General features: G+C 41.4%; 1 protein-coding gene across 8 annotated transcripts in view; it reads left to right on the top strand.

Annotated features, from left to right (window-relative positions):
* Positions 1–1,381: 1,381 nt before the first annotated feature.
* Positions 1,382–21,433, top strand: part of pip5k1bb (phosphatidylinositol-4-phosphate 5-kinase, type I, beta b) — a 33,629-nt gene continuing 13,577 nt past the window's right edge. For 2 of the 8 annotated variants that reach the window (XM_056420172.1, XM_056420164.1), the window contains exons 1-7: positions 1,382–1,604; positions 12,258–12,351; positions 12,446–12,514; positions 13,450–13,580; positions 16,827–16,944; positions 19,370–19,522; positions 19,973–20,272. In XM_056420172.1, coding sequence (XP_056276147.1) covers positions 12,446–12,514; positions 13,450–13,580; positions 16,827–16,944; positions 19,370–19,522; positions 19,973–20,272 — 771 coding nt within the window. In that variant the 5' untranslated portion in view covers positions 1,382–1,604; positions 12,258–12,351. Of the gene's footprint in view, positions 1,605–3,258; positions 3,415–3,535; positions 3,581–9,315; positions 9,452–9,774; positions 10,026–12,257; positions 12,352–12,445; positions 12,515–13,449; positions 13,581–16,826; positions 16,945–19,369; positions 19,523–19,972; positions 20,273–21,433 lie in introns of those variants that run through there. The other 6 variants (XM_056420167.1, XM_056420169.1, XM_056420165.1 and 3 more) reach the window with 6 other exon arrangements.

Here is a 21,433-nt window from a genome sequence, read left to right as displayed (position 1 = left end):
GCTCAGCCATTTGTCCTCTGCAAGCTGCTCAGCCATTGGTCCTCTTCAAAATGGTCCTCTAAAAGTAAAAATGTAATACAAAATGTATAACAAATTAAAAAAGTAATCAAAGTTAAAAAGTAATCAAAAAGTAATCAAAAAGTTATCAAAAAGTAATCAAAAAGTTACAAAGTTATAAAGAAGTTATACAAAATTTGAAGTTATAAAAAAGTTAAAAGTAATTAAAAAGTTTTAAAAAGTTAAAAAGAAACAAAAAGTTATTAAAAAGTTAAAAGTTATAAAAAGTTTAAAAATATGTAAAAGTTATAAAAAGTTAAAAAGTCACAACAAATTTAAAAAAAAGTTAAAAAGGAATTAAAAAGTAATACAAAATTAAAAAGTTATTAAAAAGTTTTTTTAAGTAGTTAAAAAAATTAAAGTTAAAAAGTTAGAAAAAGTTGGAAAAAGTTAGAACAAGTTGAAAGGTAATAAAAAAGTAATAAAAAAGTTAAAAGGTAGTTAAAAACTAATAAAAAGAAGAAAATAAAGTTTTACAGTAGCGAAGTTCATTCAAAACTTCTATGAAAAACAAATACAGTTACTAACCAAGTAATTTAATTGGTCCCACCATTTTTTTCCTGATGTTTTTGCTTCATTGTTCTCCAGTTTAATTTTGGTCATCAACCAGTTATCTTAGGAACACCTTGGGTTTATTTCTTCAAATGTGGCACAAACGTCCAATTGGACATAAAGATGAACTGATGAAGCCAATGTGACCTCATGTCAGCCCCATCCTCACAAACACAATATTTAAGTAACACCTTCAGGATTTACTTCAAATTTGGTGGTCAAGAGTCACTGACCTCAACACACATGTATTTGGCCACAAGTCAATAATATATATGCTAATGATTACAATTCTGCATAAATGTCTAATGGAATAAAAGTCATGACATTTTGGACAGACATGGATGTAAACTGCAACGTGACTGGTTGACGGAGGCATACCTATGTCTATATATATGTTTATGAGGTACAACAGTCTACCTTTTATTTTATTGTTGTGCCTCCACCACACGTCCCTGCATATTATTATGTCCCACCACTAACATAACTTTCTTATCATGCACTAACATTAAGGATCATGCACCTCTAGGATGTGAATTAAGATTTAAATAACTACTCTCACATTTGGATGGACAACAGATATATTGTTGAAAAATAGTTGTAACGTACGTCATGAAATTAAATACATATTGTTCCTGAACAAACGTAAGACTTGGGTGTATATTTCCTTTCCTGTTCCGGCCTGCAGGGGGCGTCGTGGAGTCGCTGCTGACGCGTATATCCAGTGGTGCACTGAGTGGCTGCGTGTGGACGCACAGGGCAGCAGCGCAGAGACACGCAGGTCTCCTCGCGGTTCTCACAGGAGACTCTTCAGTCCACGGTCTGCTTGTGGTGGAAAGCACAACACATGCAGCGTATCTTTTTCTGAAGCGCATGTATTTATCTGCTGGGGATCAAGCGCGAGAGGAAGGGGCTTTCTGTGAGGACTGCAGCAGCCGCTGAGACACGAAGGGGACATATTATTTCCACACGGCTACGCAGAAGAAGACGATTTGCTGGTAAGGTTTCTATGAGTTTCATATCTAGAGATATCTGGTTACGATTTGAAGTGAACTACGCTGACAGGCCGTTACCCAACATAGCTCACATACATTTGGTGGTTATACGTGTCCAGGTGTACATGGTGCATGCAAGTGTCACGGCAGGTGACACACTGCAGGTGCGCTCAAACTGTTTCTGCTCGGGTTTTGAAGTGTTATTCTCTTTAATTAATACAACTGACTTTACCATAAAGACTAAGTGTATCTAATTTGCCTTTTTCCACCTGAACAGAATATGCTTTGTGTTATTGTTTAAAGGTCAGGAAGTGATTGAGGTTTTTTTTTTCTTCTTCATATTTACCATCATTTAAACAACAAAATGGAAGTGAAGGCGTATAATTGAATGTGGTTTAAGGAGGTGGAACATTTGAACAAAAGCCATAAGCTTCTTTCTGTTATTGTTTGCATAAAGCATGTCGCACAACCAGTGTAGCTACTTCACAGACTCCAGGGTTTGTTGTTTGCTGTATAAACATTTACTTTTCGCTGTGGTTTTGTCTTCAACTCTTACACGATAAATGACAAACTGGAAGTCTGTCCAGGAAATGAGGAACGTATGTTGGAGGTTGTGTAACACATTAGAGGGCAGATGAAGAAAGCTACATGTTCCAAACTAAAAAGTAATAGAAATCTGAAACACTGATGTGTATCACAGTGTTTAATGAAGCGAACGTTAAGAGGCCTTAAAGCCCCAGTTCGACCTTTTGAAAGCCACGTTAATGATAGACTGCATGTGTGCAGCGTCTGCAGACGTATAAATCCTTTTGACACACGATGTGCTGTATGGGCCAGCTGTTTATATTAGATGTTGCATTGGGCCAGGCTTTCCTACAGCATTATCACTGCTCTTTATTGGGACATGCTACATTTCTCCTCCTGGTAGTTGGCAGCCAGGCTGCAGCTGTGAAATAGCTTCGCCAGTCCAAAGAGAATAAGTGTGAACTGGTTTTCTTGTTTGCTATGCTGTTTTTTTTTTTTTTACAGCTGCCCAGAAAGCACGTATAAGCCGGTTTAGCACACTCGACAGCATCCAGCAGTTGTTATCATTCAACTTGTGAGCTTGTGTGTATTTATGTTAATTAGGAAATAGTACATTTTAACGGACACAATTCTGCATGTATGTCTGTGGGTCAGTGCTGACCCTCAGACATACAGTACGTTCTTTGCTTTGTCACAAATCAAAGTTTTGACACGTGGGGATGTGGAGAAAACCACTTGACTGCCACATGTTTTTCAAAGAAAGCTTTTTTCTCATATAGCATTTTCTTCAGTTTAACCTAATTCTAGATCATCTCATATTTAAACATCTGGGCATCCTGGTGGTTTAGGAGCTGAAGAGTGAAGTGTTTTGCTATGCCCTGTGTCCGACTTCGCATCGTGACCCTTTTTATGTCATAGTCCTGTGTCTTTGCATTGCAAATAAAGCAATATGTTAAAATATTTTCGGATTGTACTTTGAAATATTTCAGACAACGCTCACTAATTTGGATCGAAGTGTGAGATAATGATTATTGGAGAAAATTAATAATCATGCAAATCTGTCTGGTGTGCTTTAAGGTGTTACACAGGATTATGAGCGTGTGGTTTTCTTTCTTCCTTATTTGACTGGGAGGCTGTGAAATGAGTGAAGCTTCGGGCCAGGATGGTCGACTCACCGCAGAGGATCTTTGAAAGGGAAAACGGCACATGCAAATCCCCTGCTCTCTCTGCTTGAGACCAACACCTGAGCTCCTGTGCTGCCTGCTGCCCTTGCACTGATATGTTGCTTGTGAGTCAGCTGCATCTGTGCATTATATAATATTTTACATCTGGGTTGTGGCAGAAGCGCCGCAGCACTTTCGAGCCATAACCGTGTCGACATGAATCATATTTTTTTCTGTGACTTTCAGGTCTTGTTGGGCTCCCGTTAAGGTGGATCAGACTTTCTGAAATAGGTGATTATATATACATTGGACACTAAATTTGAATTGTACCGGAAGTAATCAACGGCAATGATTCAAAAGCAGAGTGACACTTTTTTAAGCGAGCGGTTTGTCGTTTTCCTGCCGACCTTCCTGTGAAGAGGTAGCACAGCAGTTAAAAGCTGTAATGTATAGTCTTGTGATTTGGGGTCAAAGAGCACTCTGTACTTAACTGTGGAATCTCATAGGACCACAACGTCAGGCATATGAGGCTCACTAAACCCTTTTACAAGTCAGTGCCCTGAACAGTAGCTCTCAGCTCTCTCTCCCTCATTCCTGATAATGGTCTGACTGACCCGTTTGCCTTGTGTCCACACACGGGTGTGGCCTTATGTTGGGTCTCGTTACATTCGGGGAAGAAAGCAACAAAAAAACCATAAACAAATACCTCAGTCTGTTATGATAATGTAATCCGGCACCTCGTAATGTTTGTATGTGTTAAGTCTGACCTCTCTCCCTAATACACCCACTCTGATCAACAGTGCTGTCCTCTGGGTCACAGTGCTAATGTGCTATGTCCCAGTTGCAATGCAATGAAAGCGTGACAGAAGTGTTTGTTTTCTTTCCAGAGCTTGTCATATCAGGTTATTCAGCACCGTGCCATTCTTTTCTTGTTTCTTGTCTCCGCTCCCTTGTGGCAACCTTTAATCAGATCACTTTAGCGAGGGACAGTGTATTTCATTAAAGGATGAGCTATGCTATTATTTGCAGGTGGTTTCTATACAGACAATGCACCACATTATTATTATTCTCCTTTCCATTATCCAAACCGCTTATCCTTGTCAGGGTCACGGGGCGCTGGAGTCGATCCCAGCTGACATTGGGTGAAGGCAGGGTTCACCTGGACAGGTCGCCAGTTTAACGCCGGACACGCATGTAGGCAGACATTCACGCTCACATTTATCACACTTATGGGCAATTTAGAGTCTCCAAATAACCTGAGCTACATGTCTTCGGACTGTGGGTGGAAGCCGGAGAACCGGAGGGAACCCACACTGCTACACGGAGAACGTGCCAACTCCACACAGAAGGATTACAATCGAGGATCGAGCCCTCCTGCTGTGAGGTGACAGTGATATCCACTACACCACCATGCAGCCCATAACACGTAATCTCAAAACAAAATGTGGGGGCCGACTTCGTAAGGACTCGATTTTAATACCTGTAGTGGACATTATTGAGTTGCATTTTGAGGGATTAAGTACATTTTAATTTAGTTAATTTGTGAAGCGTTAAAAAATGTTTTGACCAGATAAATTAAATGAGCAGGTCCTTATCAAAATTATATTTTATTGTCAAAATTATAATTGTATGTCAAATTGTAATTTATTGTCATTTATTCATTCAATGCCGAATAAGAAGGTTCTTTGTAGCGTAATACCTCGTCGGGTCAGTGAGCAGTTTGTCCCACTCATGCTATTGAGTGGATGAGTTTCAGCCTCCACACCTCTGTTTGGTTGTGTTGCACCACGACCTAAACACAACATGGGCTCTTTCTCTGTTATCTTTTTTTATTGTCCTTCCCTTTCATTGTCCAGGCTTCACTCGGGTCAGCAAATGCCACATACCCAGTCAGGACTTCATAATAACTGTCTTCAATTACAGTATAGTGCTCAATGTTCCCCCAGGCAACATCACATCTATTAGAAAATGAAAGGTTACCCCATGTTATTGTCCATAACAATGAGAAGTACATAAATGCCATTTTTTTACTCATAGGAAAGTATTTTCTTGATTTAAAGTCACCCCTTGATCTTATTTGAATGATTTAGAAGAACAAGTATTATTCAATACAACAACTGTAAGTTCAAGTTAGTAATAGCTTTTCTCAAAGTTGTCAATATCTGTCAAAAGACAGAATATAAAAATCTTCAAGCTTAAATATATTAGTTTTAAATAAGACAATCTCATAAACAGGTGAATAGGTGGTGTAGATGAAACAAAGCATGATTGTTATTTTAATGTTAAATCCTTTAAAACAGAATGTATGTAACCTCATATTTCCATTTCCATTATAAGCTGTGTGTGTCAATGTTGTTGGCTTTGCTCATGCTGAAAGTGCATTGTTGTTTGGATTCCAGGACCTCGGTCAACATGATAAAAAAAACTAACAAATTAAATATAAAGTCATTGACAAAGAAGTGATGAAGTATAAATAAATGAAATTTAAATAGATTCACAAATAAATACAACATTTGCACACAAATTACAGTCTAAGACGAGGCTGAATGGTGTGGAGCAGTAGCCATTATCTTTCTGGAGACTTGTGTAAACTCTTTGGTGTCGGTGTGAGTACATAATTGGCTTAGGTACCCCAACCGTGTAAAATAGTTGCTTCTATCCTCATTCATAGCTCCACTTGTAATTCTTAATGATGTGATCTGATATGTTAGTCAGTCAAAGCCATATTTCTGCTTCACTGGATTCCCTAAATTCATCTTTGTTCACAGTAATGTTAATCTTGTGAAGACTGTCAACAATTGCCATGCGTCAGAAAAAAAAGCCCTCAATTTGCTGTACTTTGCAGCAGGTGAATCTGTCAGTGGAGTTTTACAGTGTTGTTGCTGTGATCTCAACGACCTCTAAAGGGGAGTTCCACCCCTACTCAGCACTAGCTTTTGAGAGGGTAAAAGAATGTCCCAAAGAAGGCTTGCATCAGTAATTGTGTTGGAGGGTAGCAGGCGGAGCAATCGGTTGGCAGCCCTGCTGGAATTCAAATTATTTGGAGGTTGTGGTGTTTGTTGTTGTTGTTGTTTTGGCCCTGCTGAGCCCCCACACTACCCCTCCTCCTTCCCTGCCCTGGTAAAGACATGGCTTGCAGAGGCCCACTCAGGGGACCCAAGGGTGCTGGAGTGAGAGAATGGGAAAGACAGATGGCTAAAGAAAGGAGGACATAGCCGGGCGGATGAAAACAAACGAGTGGGAGAAAAACAAGACTTAAAGAATGCTGAAATTTGACAACAATGAAATTCCACGTCTTTTTCATGTGCCGACTGTGACCTCCAGTCAATGAAGGCAAGGCGATCTAATCCCATTTTACCCTCGCGCATGATCACTTCCGAGAATAATAAACACACTCGGTTGTCTCCGTCGCGATATGCAGGTGATAAACCTGCATGTGACCGTTGTGGCTAAAGAAGAGAAAAAGGACCTTTGGACTTCAGGGCAGGCCCGTGTAGACGAAGCTGGGCGTGGCTTCAGGGCCAAGTTTCTCTAATTTTTTCATGTCTTTTATCATGTTTTCCAGCGGCTAGGAGAGGAGGCTAGCTTACGTAGATATCACTGGTGGTTGAATATAATGACCCTGCTGTAAACGGACCATGTCTCACTCTCGGAGAGAGTCGAGCTGCAGTGGATCGCTCCATCAGGACGGCCTCTCCCTTTCTTTGCGTCTTAAGAGAACATCGTCTCTGTTTTCCCCCCCACATGCTTATCTCTGTTTCTCTCACACTCCTCCATTGCCTCAGTTGAATCGCATGACTCTCTGGACACAGTGGGTGACCACCTCCTCACTGATTTTCATGCAGAGTGGAACTAGAGTGAGACGCTCTCTGAATTACAAATACACAGGCCGCGTCTTTCTCCCTGGGTTTCTTCTTCTCATGTTATCTGAGAAAACACATTCACATGTCCTTGCTCTTCATCCTGTGATTTATGAAGTTGTGTTTACAGCTCCCATTGTCTCTATCTTTTTCATTCCCTCTTTCTGTCTCGCTTATTTGTGCTCGTCATGTCCCATCTGAAAGGTCATAGCGCACTGTCGGTGCTCTCTCTTCCCCTCCCACCTGTCTTTATTTACTGTTGCTAAAAGGTCAAATACCACCAATAATTGGAGTGTATTTAGTTTGTGATAGTTGCTAGGATAGTGGTTTATCTGACACAAATGTATTGTGTGCTCAGTACCCACTGCACACTCTGCTGTGTGGGATGATGCATGAGGAAAATCAGTGGTTTCTTTTGTAAAGAGTTCACATTCCTGGCAGGTATGTTCAGCTTCACCTGCAGCATCACGTTCCTATGCAGCAAGATGCAGCTAAAACATATGCCAAAAAGTGCCAAATTACCGCAGCATGCTGGTAGGATGATGACACACCAGATGTTACATGTTCTGCATCAAAGATACATCCTTTTGATCATAGTCCTGTCATTTGGTGCTTCCCTTTGGCCAAACCTACATTATTGCCCCTCTAGCAATAATTACCTTCGCATTGAAAATGCAGAAGGTTATGTTTTGATCGCCATTTATTTATTTGTATGCGTGTTACTCGCATAACACAAAAAGTATTTAACCGAATCGCATGAAATTCGGTGGGATGATTGGTTTTTATCCGGGGACCATTTGATTAGATTTTGGGATCGATCGGGTCAAAGGTCAAGGTCATGAAAAGGTCAATCTTCTTTTTACCATAGCACGGTCAATTTCTATCCAATCTTGTGATATGCGAAGGTATGCGCTCTACCGAGTGCCCATTCTAGTTTTAATAGAAGTCATCTCCACATTGTTAATCCAACCAATCAAACGGCTGCATGGGCGGCCAGTGTGTCTGTAGCATTTGTCTTGTTCATATACATATAGTGTCCACACACACTCACGCAGATAGCTCTGCAGTGCAGCATAGTGCCTGGTGCACGCAGGCAGACTCTGCAGCACAGCTTGTCTCTCTCAGAGGATGATGAAAACAAACACAACCCCAGAGGATACTCTGAAATGTGGAACAGAAAGCACCAAAAACAGTCCAAAATACACCTGCCTGCTGTTTTACTGCCTCATTTGCTGTAGGGACTCACCGGAGAGATAAAATTGAAGTAATGAGTTGTGACGGGGACACAACACCTCTTTGTTTATCTGCACATGTACACATTGAATCTGTGAGCGTTGTGTGTATTTGTGTCTGTTTGCATTTGGGTTGGTTCTATATCTTTGTCATTAATGAGCAGATATTTCTGCTATAAAGTGACCAAGCATGTTTCACCCCCCTGCTTGTCTGTTAGCAAAACAGTCATTGTTGAAATGTCTACAAAGGCCATGGGATGAATCTGAATGTTTTGAGGCTGGTGAAAGTTTACATCTTCTGTTTTATTCTATTGAGAATCTCTGCTTGGCTGGTGGAGGGGAGTCCACACATCAGATGTTTGTTTCCGAGCCCCTTGATTCAGAGAAGAACCCGACGCATTTAACAGAAGTACAGAACTATTTTACCCAGTTGGGGTCACTAAGCCAATTATGTAATCGCACCAAAGTGTTAACACAAGTCATCAGAAGGAGAGTGGCTACTGCTCCACGACATTCTGCCTTGTCATATACTGTACTTTTCTGCATTTAAAAAATGTATTTATGAATTTATTTACATTTCATTTATTCATACTTCATCACTTCTTTGTCGATCATTTACATTTCATCTGTACGTTTTTTCATCATGTTGACCGATGTCCTGGAATCCAAACAACAATGCAGTCGTACATGTTCATTGTTGCTTGGATGGAGTTTCTGTGAGCTGTAGTCGAGGATCAGAGCGGTTAAGTCGATGAAGCCGAGCTAAGCTGACTCCCCATGCATCTTCTTGATTGTATCCATCCAGATATCTGTGCTTAGCTAACTTCTCACGGTCGGGGATGGTGAAGGTCACGGAAGCCCAGCAGACCAGTCCTCATCTCCCTGGAATGCTGGTCTGCTATTGATTATCCATTATGTCTCCAATCTGCTGCAGTAATCCAATATTATCTGGGGACTGAAGAAAAGCAGAGAAAAAAAAAAGAAACCGATATGTAGTATCTGTGTCCTGGTGAAAGAAACTGGAAGCCTCCCTGACCGAAAACTCTTCTCCCCGGTGTCGTGATCGGAAGGTTTGAAAATGATTGTTCTCTACTGCAGAATTTTTTTCTCCACTTTTGTCACTTATTGCAAATAACCAGGTCTCCCGATATGAAGAGATCATTATGTTCTTGTATACAACGCCTCTTTTGGTTGATTAAGCTGCCTGATTACTGTCATTACCTTGCCTCCTGACATCTGGGAGGGACTATCGCCACAGCTGCAGCTTTTTCACAGTTCAAATGCATTAGATCTGCAATCTTATCAACCAGACGGCCTCTGCCTGCTCTCAGCAACATATTTTCCAGCTACTGTGAGGCTATTTGACTTGCACAGAGGCTGAGTAGCAGGCACCCGTGGCAATTTCCCTCAAACCATGGAGATATGGCATGAGAGCCGGTGTTTGATCTGCAGTCAAGTGTGTTTGCTTGACGGGTGGTGGTGAGCGGGAAGAACAGAGTTGTTCAGGAACAGAGAGACTGACGCACAGAAGAGAAGTTTATTTCCACGGCAGCTTTTAAGAGCAGAAGTCACAAAGTGCTTCGTAAGTAGGAACGTGTTAACCAAGTCTGGGTTTTTACAAAGACAGTCACAGGAAGAGCTGTGGTGAGTTTGGCAAGAAACTTTTTTGTTTTTTTTACTCGACAGTTGCTTCTCACGTGTAAATATTTGTTTGTGTGGATTCCAAGCTTGACCACTGTGTGAAATAGAAATGGAGATATTTTTTTCTCGTTCAATAATTATTTTCCCTTTGGTCTACATTGTGTCGACGTAGCGTATGACGTCTTTATGATATTGGTATACTTTCACAAAGGTGCATAATCAACCCAGACTCTCCCCTCTAGACAGGCCAGGTCTAAATGGGTTTCATTCAGATTTAGAGTTTCCTTTTTTATTGATCAGATGTATAATTTTACCTTTTTGGTCCTCAACCTGACAACAATCTGATTTGACATCGACAACATTTTTATAGCTCACAATAATGTAATTGTGACTCACAAACACATCAATGTTTGACATCTGTGTCTCTGTATGCCGGGAGGGGTTGTAACGGTCATAAAACACGGCATATTTTAGATCATCCATCCATCCATTTTAATGTGCAACCATCTGTCTGCCTCTCTTTCTTTACGGGAACAACAGACCTGCTGTTGCTCAATGCAGCTGCAGGCCCATCATAGATTGTTCTAGAAACAGTCTGTTGGAGCACCAGCTGGGTTGTGGGGTCAGGTGAGCGAGAGAGAGAGAGAGGGCGAGTTCCAAACAATCCCCTTTAACGCTGACACTCAGGCTAGGACTGTCAGAGAGCCAGAGGCTCATTAACATTCCTCAGGTCTAGAGCCCACAGCCAGTGCTACAGTTTGATGGCTCAGGTGGATCAACACTGCTTTGCTCAGAGGGGAAGATAACTATTCTGATTAATGTCTAATGACATAGCCAAAGCTTAATAACAGTCATGCGACAAAGATGATCTCTAATGTTTTGTGTGACCACACCTTCCAAATATGGTCACACAAAACTACAAAATATTATTTTAAAGTCGATATAGAGACGGTTTAATTTATGCATGGACCCCAACAAAAACAAATATCGGTAGTTGGGAGTTGTGCTCCCCGATGAAGCTCATCAGCGTTGGTGTTTCTTGTTTATAGCAACAGAAGAGCTGGTACACAGATTAGGACTCCGTCTAGAGATCAGAGTTTAGTGTCTGGTACATTCTTCTCGATATCTGATTCAGTGTGTGTTTGTGTGTCCACATATAGAACCTCAAGACACCCTTCTCCTTTTAAAGACTATTTTTAAACATGGCTACAGCATATTTGGTGTGTGTGTTACACCCTGCAGCTTTGTAACTTTGTTATTATACAGTAGCTACCGCATAGTAACACATTCAAAACTAGAATGGGCACTCGGTAGAGCGCATACATTCGCCGCAGCCACATTTTGGCATTAGTTGCATGCCAATTGGATAAAAATTGACCGCTATGGTAAAAATAACATGTTGACCTTTTCATGACCTTGCCCTTGACATTTGACCCGATCAATCCCAAAATCTAATCAAATGGTCCCCGGATAATAACCAATCATCCCACCAAATGTCATGCCATTCGGTTTAATACTTTTTGACTTATGCGAATAACACGCACGCACGCATACAAATACACGGCGATCAAAACATTACCTTCCGCATTTTCAATGCGAAGGTAATAAAAATGTGATAGAGAGAGTATAAGGGGCTGGAGGACATGGATGCATTTACAAGAGAGTGACAGGGAGTGGTACGATTCATGGAGAACATATGCGGAAATTAATGTTTTTCGTGGCTCCGTAAGGACTCGGTTCTGTAAGCTAGGCAGCACCACCAGATTGCTTTTCCGCCCCAGGACGACTCTTCATTTATACACACTCTGCAGCTGAGAAGAAGGTGCCACTAAATCACCTTGTGCTTTCTACGTCTGCACAGTACGATTTGTGAAGCGACAGCCGAACTGACTCCGAATAGCTCTGTTCTCCAGAGCAAGGCTAATAAGAAGAGCTGATATATATATAAATATTTCATGAGTCATTGTATAACCAGTGATCTCATGCTGGAGGCCAGTATAAAAGTGAACGTTTAGAAAGTCTGCATTGCTTTTGCTATCAGGCAGAGATTAACAGGAATGCTTGCATTAAAGTAGCCTCAAACGTATCAGTCAATCAGGGTATCTTTGTGTTTCATCCCATCCTCAGTCACAGCATAACTTGCAACAGCTTCACTTAATGCCCAGGCTGTGAGCGTTTATTACCCCTGTTTTTTTGTATTCTGTAAAACTAGCTTGTGTGTCTGTTCTCTTGCAGAGGGGAACATATCCAAACCTCCTGATGTTGGCTGACAATCAGGAGATGTCGCCCTGATTGCTGTTTTACCGGGCACAGCTTTACATTAGCCACTGTAAGTTTATTCTCCTGACATTCTCAGTAATTTGTGATGAGCCCCAGTAATTTTACTTTATCACATTTCTTTCCGTCCTTTTCGTCTTTTTCAGATGTCTAGCACAACAGAGAATGGGATCGGAGGGCCTTGGAGCAGAAGCAGAGAGAAAACATACAAAAAGGTAAATCGGTATGAATATTCATACGATAGCTTCACTGTGTATGGTTTAATTTGAAAGATGGATGTCAAACTGCTTCCACAACATTTATTTTGAGTGCTGCTGTCTTGAGCCGACGAGACCAAAAGGTCTTTACTTCTGAGCTTGTGAGTCCCCTGCCAGGGCCGGCTGCCAGAAATCAGTCAAGTGCTGGTCACGCTTGTTTCCTTTCCTGAAAAAAAATAAAAATGTCCGACGTCACTGCTTATGGCAGCATTTCTTAAAATGTCACCATTAAAAGGCTGCCCACAACAGATATTACTGTGTCAGGTCTTGTGTGTTTACAATACAGCTCTCCTGGGGTTTTAATGTGTGAGTGTGAAGTACATACTAAAAAATTGTACTATACAGCAGCACGCTTTCATTGCTTGTACAGGACATTTTCCAGGATCCCATTAAATAGGAATGTACCTGAATTATGGAGTTTAGCAAATTAATGGATTATGTGCTAAAAATATGGTAAAAAGGTGTGTTTATATCTGCATATGACATGTTAAAAATAGCCTTTGCAAAGAACCGCTGAAAAAAAAGTCTCCACCTTAAATATTCCCAGGATTTTGCATCCCTAGTTATAAATAAATAAATATACACTTTTATTAATCCCCAAGGGGAAATTAGTTCTCTGCATTTAACCCATCCTTAGTTATTAAGGAGCAGTGGGCTGCAGTGATGCAACTGGGGGTTCAGTGCCTTGCTCAAGGACACTTCGACTTGCAACTGATGGGGAGAGTCACAACCTTGCTTGCAGGCAGGCCTCTCCCCCCACTGAGCTAACTAACCCCAAAATCACTCCCAGGCTTTACATTTACATCCATTAGTGTATGCAATGAGGATAACCGTGACAGTCTGATATTAAAGCCTGACTAATCTGTTGTTTTCTCTTCTATGTTCCCATCCAGACCACATCATCGGCCTTGAAGGGGGCCATTCAGCTCGGTATTGGCTATACAGTGGGCAACCTCACCTCCAAGCCCGACAGAGACGTGCTTATGCAAGACTTCTATGTGGTGGAGAGTGTCTTCCTGCCCAGGTCAGTGCAATGGAGCGTCCACCCCCACCGCACACACCGCCTCTATACACAGGAAGACGTCTTCCATCATGTATACATTTTCTGAAAGCAATCGCCCAATGTGTGAGTTAATTGATTTGCACATTGTTTTTTGAAAATAGCAGCCAGACTTTTGCATAAGCTCAAGTTTATTTCCTCGACAAGAGCTAGTGAATCAGAGGACATGGAAGCGTATCATGTGTAGGCGGCAACCGGCTGCTCTTTGGCTGCGACAATTTCCTGACGCTGCAAAGTGAATGAATGGAAAGCAACTAAAGACGAAGCTTGTTGTTCAGTCTGCCCGCTCGAATAGTAAATGTCTTGTTTTTGCATTAAAGACATTTAAAACTATAATTTATTATGCTCAGTGGAAACTGCAAGCGCTGGAAATTGAGTCTTAAGAAATTTCGCCGCTACCACAAACTGCAACCGTCGTCATTTATCAACGACGTCAATTTTGTTAGTCCAAGTCATGATGCAGGGATACAACTATTCTGGTGGATTATCCTGCCAAGAACTGTGAAATTAGCTTACTGTGTGCCTCTTACTGCCACAGTGAAACCATATGTCAGTGTGTGGTCATCTCAGGCTGTGTTCACAATCACATCATCAGCTTAGAGACATTGGACATCATCTAAAACCGACCCAGACATTTCTTTCAAAGTTTTACTGGTGTTCACATGTACATTAGTGCATAGTTGATGCTCAGACACATTCCCCAGTGACTAACCAGCATCTGTCTCACAGTAGAACACAGTCATTTGTGGGGACATTTTAATTAGCTAACATTATAGTTAGCTGAATGGGTTAATTATTTTCTATTTACAAACTTGCTTTGTTTTAACCTGGACGACATGCAATGATTCCTGCAAAAAGAAACGAGTCAGAATCAAGCTGAATGTGTTCATTGGTTGTTTTTTTGTGGCCAAATAAACGGACCATTCAAGACGAGGAAGAGGATCGGAGTCCGACGAGGAAATACTTTGTGGTTTACCTGCGAATGCTGAACCAGGATATGCAAACTCATGATGATTTATGCAAACCTGGTCTTGGCACGCACAGACGTTGTACTGCTCGGCAACCAAACGCAAACACTACTCTTGGTTTCTGTGTCTGTCCTCCTGTGAGTGTTTGAAAACCATCTGTTGCTTTCCTGAAAAGTAAAGATAAGTGATGTCTTTTGAAATACAACATGTCAATAGTTCAAAGCTTGCTTGTTACATCATCCTAAATTCTGCACCCAATATCGAGCCTTTTCACATGACGGTGAAATACAACTGAAGTTGTCGTTATCTTCAGGGCCAGCTATTCCGAGGGAAAGCCAGCTGAAGAAAAGGTTGGATGGTTAAGGAAAAAGAAAATTTCCCAAAACACAACATACAAAATACAAAGACAAAATGTATGTCTTACAACTTGCATCTCACATAACTGTTTCCCTCTTAGTTCTCTAAACTTTCTCTACGTTTTTCTGATATGTAAAAGCACCCCCCCCCCTTTCTTTCACGAGATTGGCTGAGACGGTTCTCTCTGTGCTTCTGCTTCCCTCCTTCTCCTTCTCTTATTCCTGTTGCTCCTCTTTGGAGCTGTTTCCACTGTTGTTCATCCTGTCAGGCGAGTTTTGGGTGGCTGGAGATGTCGCAGATCACTTTGACACACACACACACACACACACACACTCTCTCTCTCTCTCTCCCCCCCTCTCTCTCTCTCACACACACACTCACAGATGGCCCTCTGATTAGATTGAATGAAACATTTCCAAATGAAGTGTGTTGTGAAATGGTTTCCATGTGAGGCGTATGTTACCCATGACAGATAATTGTGGTTTCCTTCACACACTAAACAGAGCAGTCAGATTTCATTGTAGAGTAATCACACTTATTGTGTTACACAGCCGAGCCTGACTGTTCCCTGGATCTCATTACTGAATATAACACCAGCCTAAAACAACAAGGCACGAGCCTCTTTATCCAGAAAGCCATCCAAGAATATGAACCAGATTTAGAGGTGCCCTGGAAAATACATCTTTTTATTTGACCTACTTCCTGTAGATTTAGTGTCGGTGCGGTTTCTTTACAAGATGAAAGAACGTGGCGGCTGACTCATTCTGACCTCATCAGACGTGCTTCCTCCTGTGTCGCTGTGTTCCCCTGGGACGCACGTCTTTGACGAAGCCCGTTTCGGAATGTCAGGTTTTTAAGGTCCAGTCAAATCGACAACAAAACGTGGGTTATTTTGTGAGTTTGTTGTTCTCAATTTAAATTGTTTCCCTTTCTTCCCGAGTCGAGGTTCATCATGTGTGGTGTGGTATTGTTTACATCCAGTAATCAGTCACCTTCAGTCTCCAGGCGGAGAACTCGAGACAGGCTAGATTGTCACCAAACTCCTGGAGAATCTGGGTTCCCAGGGATGACTTGACTGCAGCCTGTTCATTCATGGGTGCAGCACATCACAAGGGATCGCTAATACACTGACTGGGAGTCAATTGCCCGGGCACAACGATTTTAAGGGTTCACTTTCCCGCCTCGTGCTGCTTGCATGTGATCCTTGGTTGGAGAATGTCTGTGTGTGTTTTGACACTGTTCACTTACATACACTACCGTTCAAAAGTTTGGGGTCACTTAGAAATGTCTTTATCTTTCAAAGAAAACCACTGTTTTTTCAATGAAGATAACATTAAATTAATCAAAAATACACTCTATACATTGTTAATGTGGTAAATTAATATTCAAGGTGGAAACGTCTGGTTTCTAATGAAATATCTCCATCGGTGTATAGAGGCCCATTTCCATCAACTATCACTCCAGTGTTCTAATGGTACATTGTGTTTGCTAATCGCCTTAGAAGACTAATGTCCGATTAGAAAACTCGTGCAATTATGTTAGCACAGCTGAAAACAGTTATGCTGGTGATATAAGCTATAACTGGCCTTCCTTTGAGCTTGACGTTTGTAGAACAAAATTAATACTTCAAATATTAATCATTATTTCTAACCTTGTCAATGTCTTGACTATATGTTCTATGAAATGTTCAATTCATTTGATAAATAAAAGTGAGTTTTCATGGAAGACACAAAATTGTCTGGGTGACCCCAAACTTTTGAACGGTAGTGTAATGTAAAGGTTTTCTTAACCCCACCTTATTTGAATCAGTGTTGGAATAATGTATCTAATGAATCAATATATGTTCTTGTTTCCTGCCTGGTTGGTTGTTCATTACACATCATAGTGAGGGAAGCAACTTGACCCCGGCACATCACTATCCTGACTTTCGCTTCAAGACCTACGCCCCGCTGGCCTTCCGCTACTTCAGGGATCTGTTCGGCATCAAACCAGACGACTACCTGGTAAGACTCAAAGCTAGATGAACTGTCAGTAACTGGTTATTGTTTCTTCCACATTCAACAAAATAATCCAGTCATAAACTCATAATCCAGACCTCATGTCCTGAATCAAGTATTCACATCATATAACTGAAGTAAGACACTATAAAACATTACATTTACCCAGGAGAAATGACTCAAAGCAATGTTTTACTGTTTTAATGTTTTGGTAAACAGGCTTATTCACTGTGACTTCTCCACTCGTTGTCCGGCCAGGAAATCACTGCTAAGAAATGTTCTTGCACATAACCCCACGTAAAACCACACATTGTAGTTTTTCTACTTCTCCGGTTTTGTATGGGTTACACAAAACAAATATGTCTTGGACGGTGAGCTTTTGAGAGGCTGGTTTCTGGATTGCTGGAATCATTTTGAGTCTTAATGCAAAGCTAAGCTAACTGCCAGCTCACTGTAGCTTCAAATTTAGTGGGCAGACATGTGAGAGGTATCAATCTCATCTCTCGACAGGACAGGGAATATGCGCATTTCCCTCACTATCGCTTTAATTAATTATATCTACCACTGTGCCAAAAACACTAAATTTGATCATTGTTGAAAACCTCTCTGGTGCAAGCGTACTGTATACTGAACTACACGTTATTTCTGTTCAGAGCTTATTTGTCCACATGAATAGTTAAATCAGATTTTTTTCTAGTAAAAAAAACATTGCACCCATAAGAGACAATTCTCTTGAATTACTTCACATTGACTACACTCTAGTCTTCCACCTCAGTGTATAGTTTTTAGTCATCAAATTCGAGGTGTATCTTATTGAGTAGTAGGCTGGTAATGCGGCGCATCATCTGAGCAGAGGAAAGACGAGATGTGAGGATAAAGTCAAGACAAAACATTGGGCTGGTGGAGATATTGGAGGTACTGACTGAGCTAACGGAGCGCGCCCTCATTATGAAAGCGTTATCCAGCTCGCAGAGCTGAATGAAATCCGCAGTGGATTCTGTGATTTCTTAACACAATCAAAACCTCAAGCGCAGGCCGAGACATAGCTGGAGAGAAACAGAGAGTAATGTTTAAAGTAAAGATGATCAAAGCCTTCTTGTAAGTGCTCTACATGCCATCCTTTATGTTAACGTAATTTGCTTTTCTCATCAAAGAGAATACCTTGTTGCCTATTCGTCCCGACAAAACAAACAAAAGGAGATATTCTGTCATCTTGTATGAGCTTTATCATTTCATGTTGCCATTATCCTTTTTGTCAGCCTTTCAAAACCCAACAAGCTACATTCTTGTTTTGGCCAAATGCATGTCTGTATAAGTGAAAGACAAAGGGTTCTGGAGGAGAGACCAAGGCCGCATGTGACTTAAAGGCAGCAGGGCGAGGATGGCATGAGGCGCAGCAGCTTAGAGGATGTACTCACGATGGATGTCCTTGAGGTGATGATGAATTCGTTCAGACGGAGGCTACAGCGGAGTCTAATTAAAAGAGAGAACACACACGCACACACCCACTGAATGCAAATGCAACAAACCACGGATGGGTTTGTGGTTGTAATTACACGTGACTGCAAACGGACATCAGGGGAGGGGTCTCTGGAGAGGGAAGCGGATGCCTCCAGTGTTGCTCCTCTGTAAATGCTCCCATAATGCACTGTTTACATCTCACATTGCCCTTCAAGTGGCTCCTATCCCAGTCTCTCCCTCACACGTTGATGGCCACAGGTGGATGAGGGCTCTCGATCTGTTCTGATGTTTTATAGTGAAGCACAAGCAGTAAATCTTCATTATTACCTTGGCTGAGGAGCTTCTGTTCGTAGACAGTCGGCCTGTTTGTTAGCAGCAATAATCAAATGTCAGATCTTATCAACATTTTGCAGACAGATTTGTCATCCCGATGTGATAGAGATCTGGTCATTATGCAGTTCTCATTAATGTGTTTGCACAATGATAATAATGTCGACCCACTTCCAGACATCATGCAGCCAGACGTACGTGGGTAATCGTGCATTTTCGTGTGGATTTGCTCAGGGGCTGTTTTTACGAGTTGGGCTCAGCCCATTAGTTTCAACTGAAGTAATCGCACTGCTCCAACATCCAACTATATTTTAGACAACAATGTGTTTCCAAATCTGTTGCAATAGTTTGGGCCGGACCCATTCCTGTTTTAACATTGCAGTGCCTTTATGAACAGTCAGGTCCATGTAGAAATGGTTTTCTGAGTTTGATGTGGAAAAACTTTGTGGCCGGCACAGAGCCTTGACCTCTGAACTCTCACATTGGGGGTTAATCATATTTGACATGTAAAATCTGCATCACCGTGTTTGTGTTTAGAGCTGGATAGCTGGATTTATGCAAAGTGGAGCTCTTTTCTTGAAGTTTGTCTTTTGTTTCAGATGATATATGAAACTTTTTCCTGTGTGTTTTCCTTCCTCAGTACTCTCTCGTAAATGAGCCTCTGATCGAGCTCACCAACCCGGGGGCCAGCGGCTCTCTCTTCTACCTAACCAGCGATGACGAGTTCATCATTAAAACCGTCCAGCACAAAGAGGCCAAGTTTCTCCAAAGATTACTGCCTGGATACTACATGGTGAGTGACTTACGGTTGATTCATGAGGTCTCCAGCACTTAGTCAGGTAGCAAAACTACACGTCTGAATGTTGAATGGGAGTCTAAAGAATTGTAGCCTACGGGTTGAATTTGCGGAGATCATTTTTAGATGCTTAGGTGGCATAAATCAGATGCAGTTAAGGTTCTCATTAGCTTCAGCTGTCGGCACCATCAGATTAAAAAGCATCTCAGAAAAGGGGACGGAGAACTAGCTGGATGGAGGACTCGCTAGATGGATGCGAAGAAGTCAGACATTTGATCATTTTGCTCATTTATTCATATCTGTTCCCTAAATATATTCTAAGACCCCCAGCACTCATATTGGCTGTCACTTCTTAATTATGTTGGCTACCGTAGAGAAATGATGCAAGAAGCATCAGCAAAACATGATTGCAATAAAAGTCAAGCTGTCTTTCATGTCACATCACAGAATCTGAACCAGAATCCACGCACACTGCTGCCCAAATTCTACGGACTGTACTGCATCCAGTCTGGAGGCATCAACATCCGTCTGGTGGTAATGAACAACATGTTGCCACGCTCCGTCAAAATGCACTACAAATACGACCTGAAGGGATCCACCTACAAGAGACGAGCGTCCAGGAAAGAGAGAGAAAAGACCTGTCCGACCTACAAAGACCTGGACTTCCAGGACATGCATGAAGAAGGGCTTCACTTTGACGCAGAGACGTACAACAACCTGATGAAGACGCTGCAGAGAGACTGTCGGGTAGGTGGTTTTATTTTAAATCTTTTTTTATTGATTTTGCAAACACAGAAATGACGAATAATACCACCTCCAAGAAGTTGGGGTATTCAGAACTTTACATTCAGGTGTTTGGAGGTTGTGTTACTGTGACACACTGTCACTATATACAAAGATTTCAAATAGAGTGAATAAACAACCACGATAACAGCAACTTAAGGTACATTTAAATAAAGTATGAATTAAGATGTGGAAACATGCAAACATAACTACATACAAAACTAGAACGGGCACTCGGTAGAGCGCATACCTTCGCATATCACAAGATTGGGCATTAAATTATGAAAATGTTGGCATTAGTTGAATGCCAATTGGATAAAAAGAAGATTTTGACCTTTTCATGACTTTGACCCGATCGATCCCAAAATTGAATCAAATGGTCCCCGGATAATAACCAATCATCCCACCAAATTTCATGCGATTCGGTTGAATACTTTTTGACTTATGCGAATAACACGCACGCATACAAATACACGGCGCTCAAAACATAACCTTCCGCATTTTCAATGCGAAGGTAAAAAATAAAATACAAAATAAGAAAGAAGGGATGGAGAGGGGGGGGGGTGTCTCTGGTAGGTGGTTTTAGCAGTGTGTGGAGCGAGTGATGTTGTGGATGCATGCTCATTCTCTCTCTCTCTTGATCATTTGACTTTTTTTTCATTGGACTGCAACAGGAAGGTCACTATTATTCCTTAAAAAGGAAGCTGTACAATGGAAAAGGAAGTCTATTATGTTTTTTTTATTGGATTATTTTCCAACAAAAAGGCCATTTCAGTTGAATTTTATGTCTCTTTTGATTGCTAAAACATTTTGACCTATGTACATCTTGTCTTGTGCCATAGCAGAGCTTCGGGCAGATTGCTTTAAACCGGGGAATCACTGGAGTAAAGGGACGTGTTGAAAGGATCACTGACCTCTCATCCTTGTAACTGCTTGTAAAAGCTTAAACACTATGAATTAATTACATTGTGTTCTAGTTTGGGACGGTGTGTGCACATCTTAGATGGGATAAAATATTACATTTTGTCAGTCGGACTGCAGTGTGTTTCCACTGTGTTCAGTCCCAGCTCTCCCTTTGCCCTGGGCTCTGGTATACCATCTCTGCGCTGCGATGTCTCACGACAT

The sequence above is a fragment of the Pseudoliparis swirei genome, chromosome 7 (assembly GCF_029220125.1).
Source record: "Pseudoliparis swirei isolate HS2019 ecotype Mariana Trench chromosome 7, NWPU_hadal_v1, whole genome shotgun sequence".
NCBI classification, from domain to species: domain Eukaryota; kingdom Metazoa; phylum Chordata; class Actinopteri; order Perciformes; family Liparidae; genus Pseudoliparis; species Pseudoliparis swirei.
Note: the sequence above shows the minus strand (reverse complement) of the source record. Positions and strands in the feature narration are given on the sequence as shown.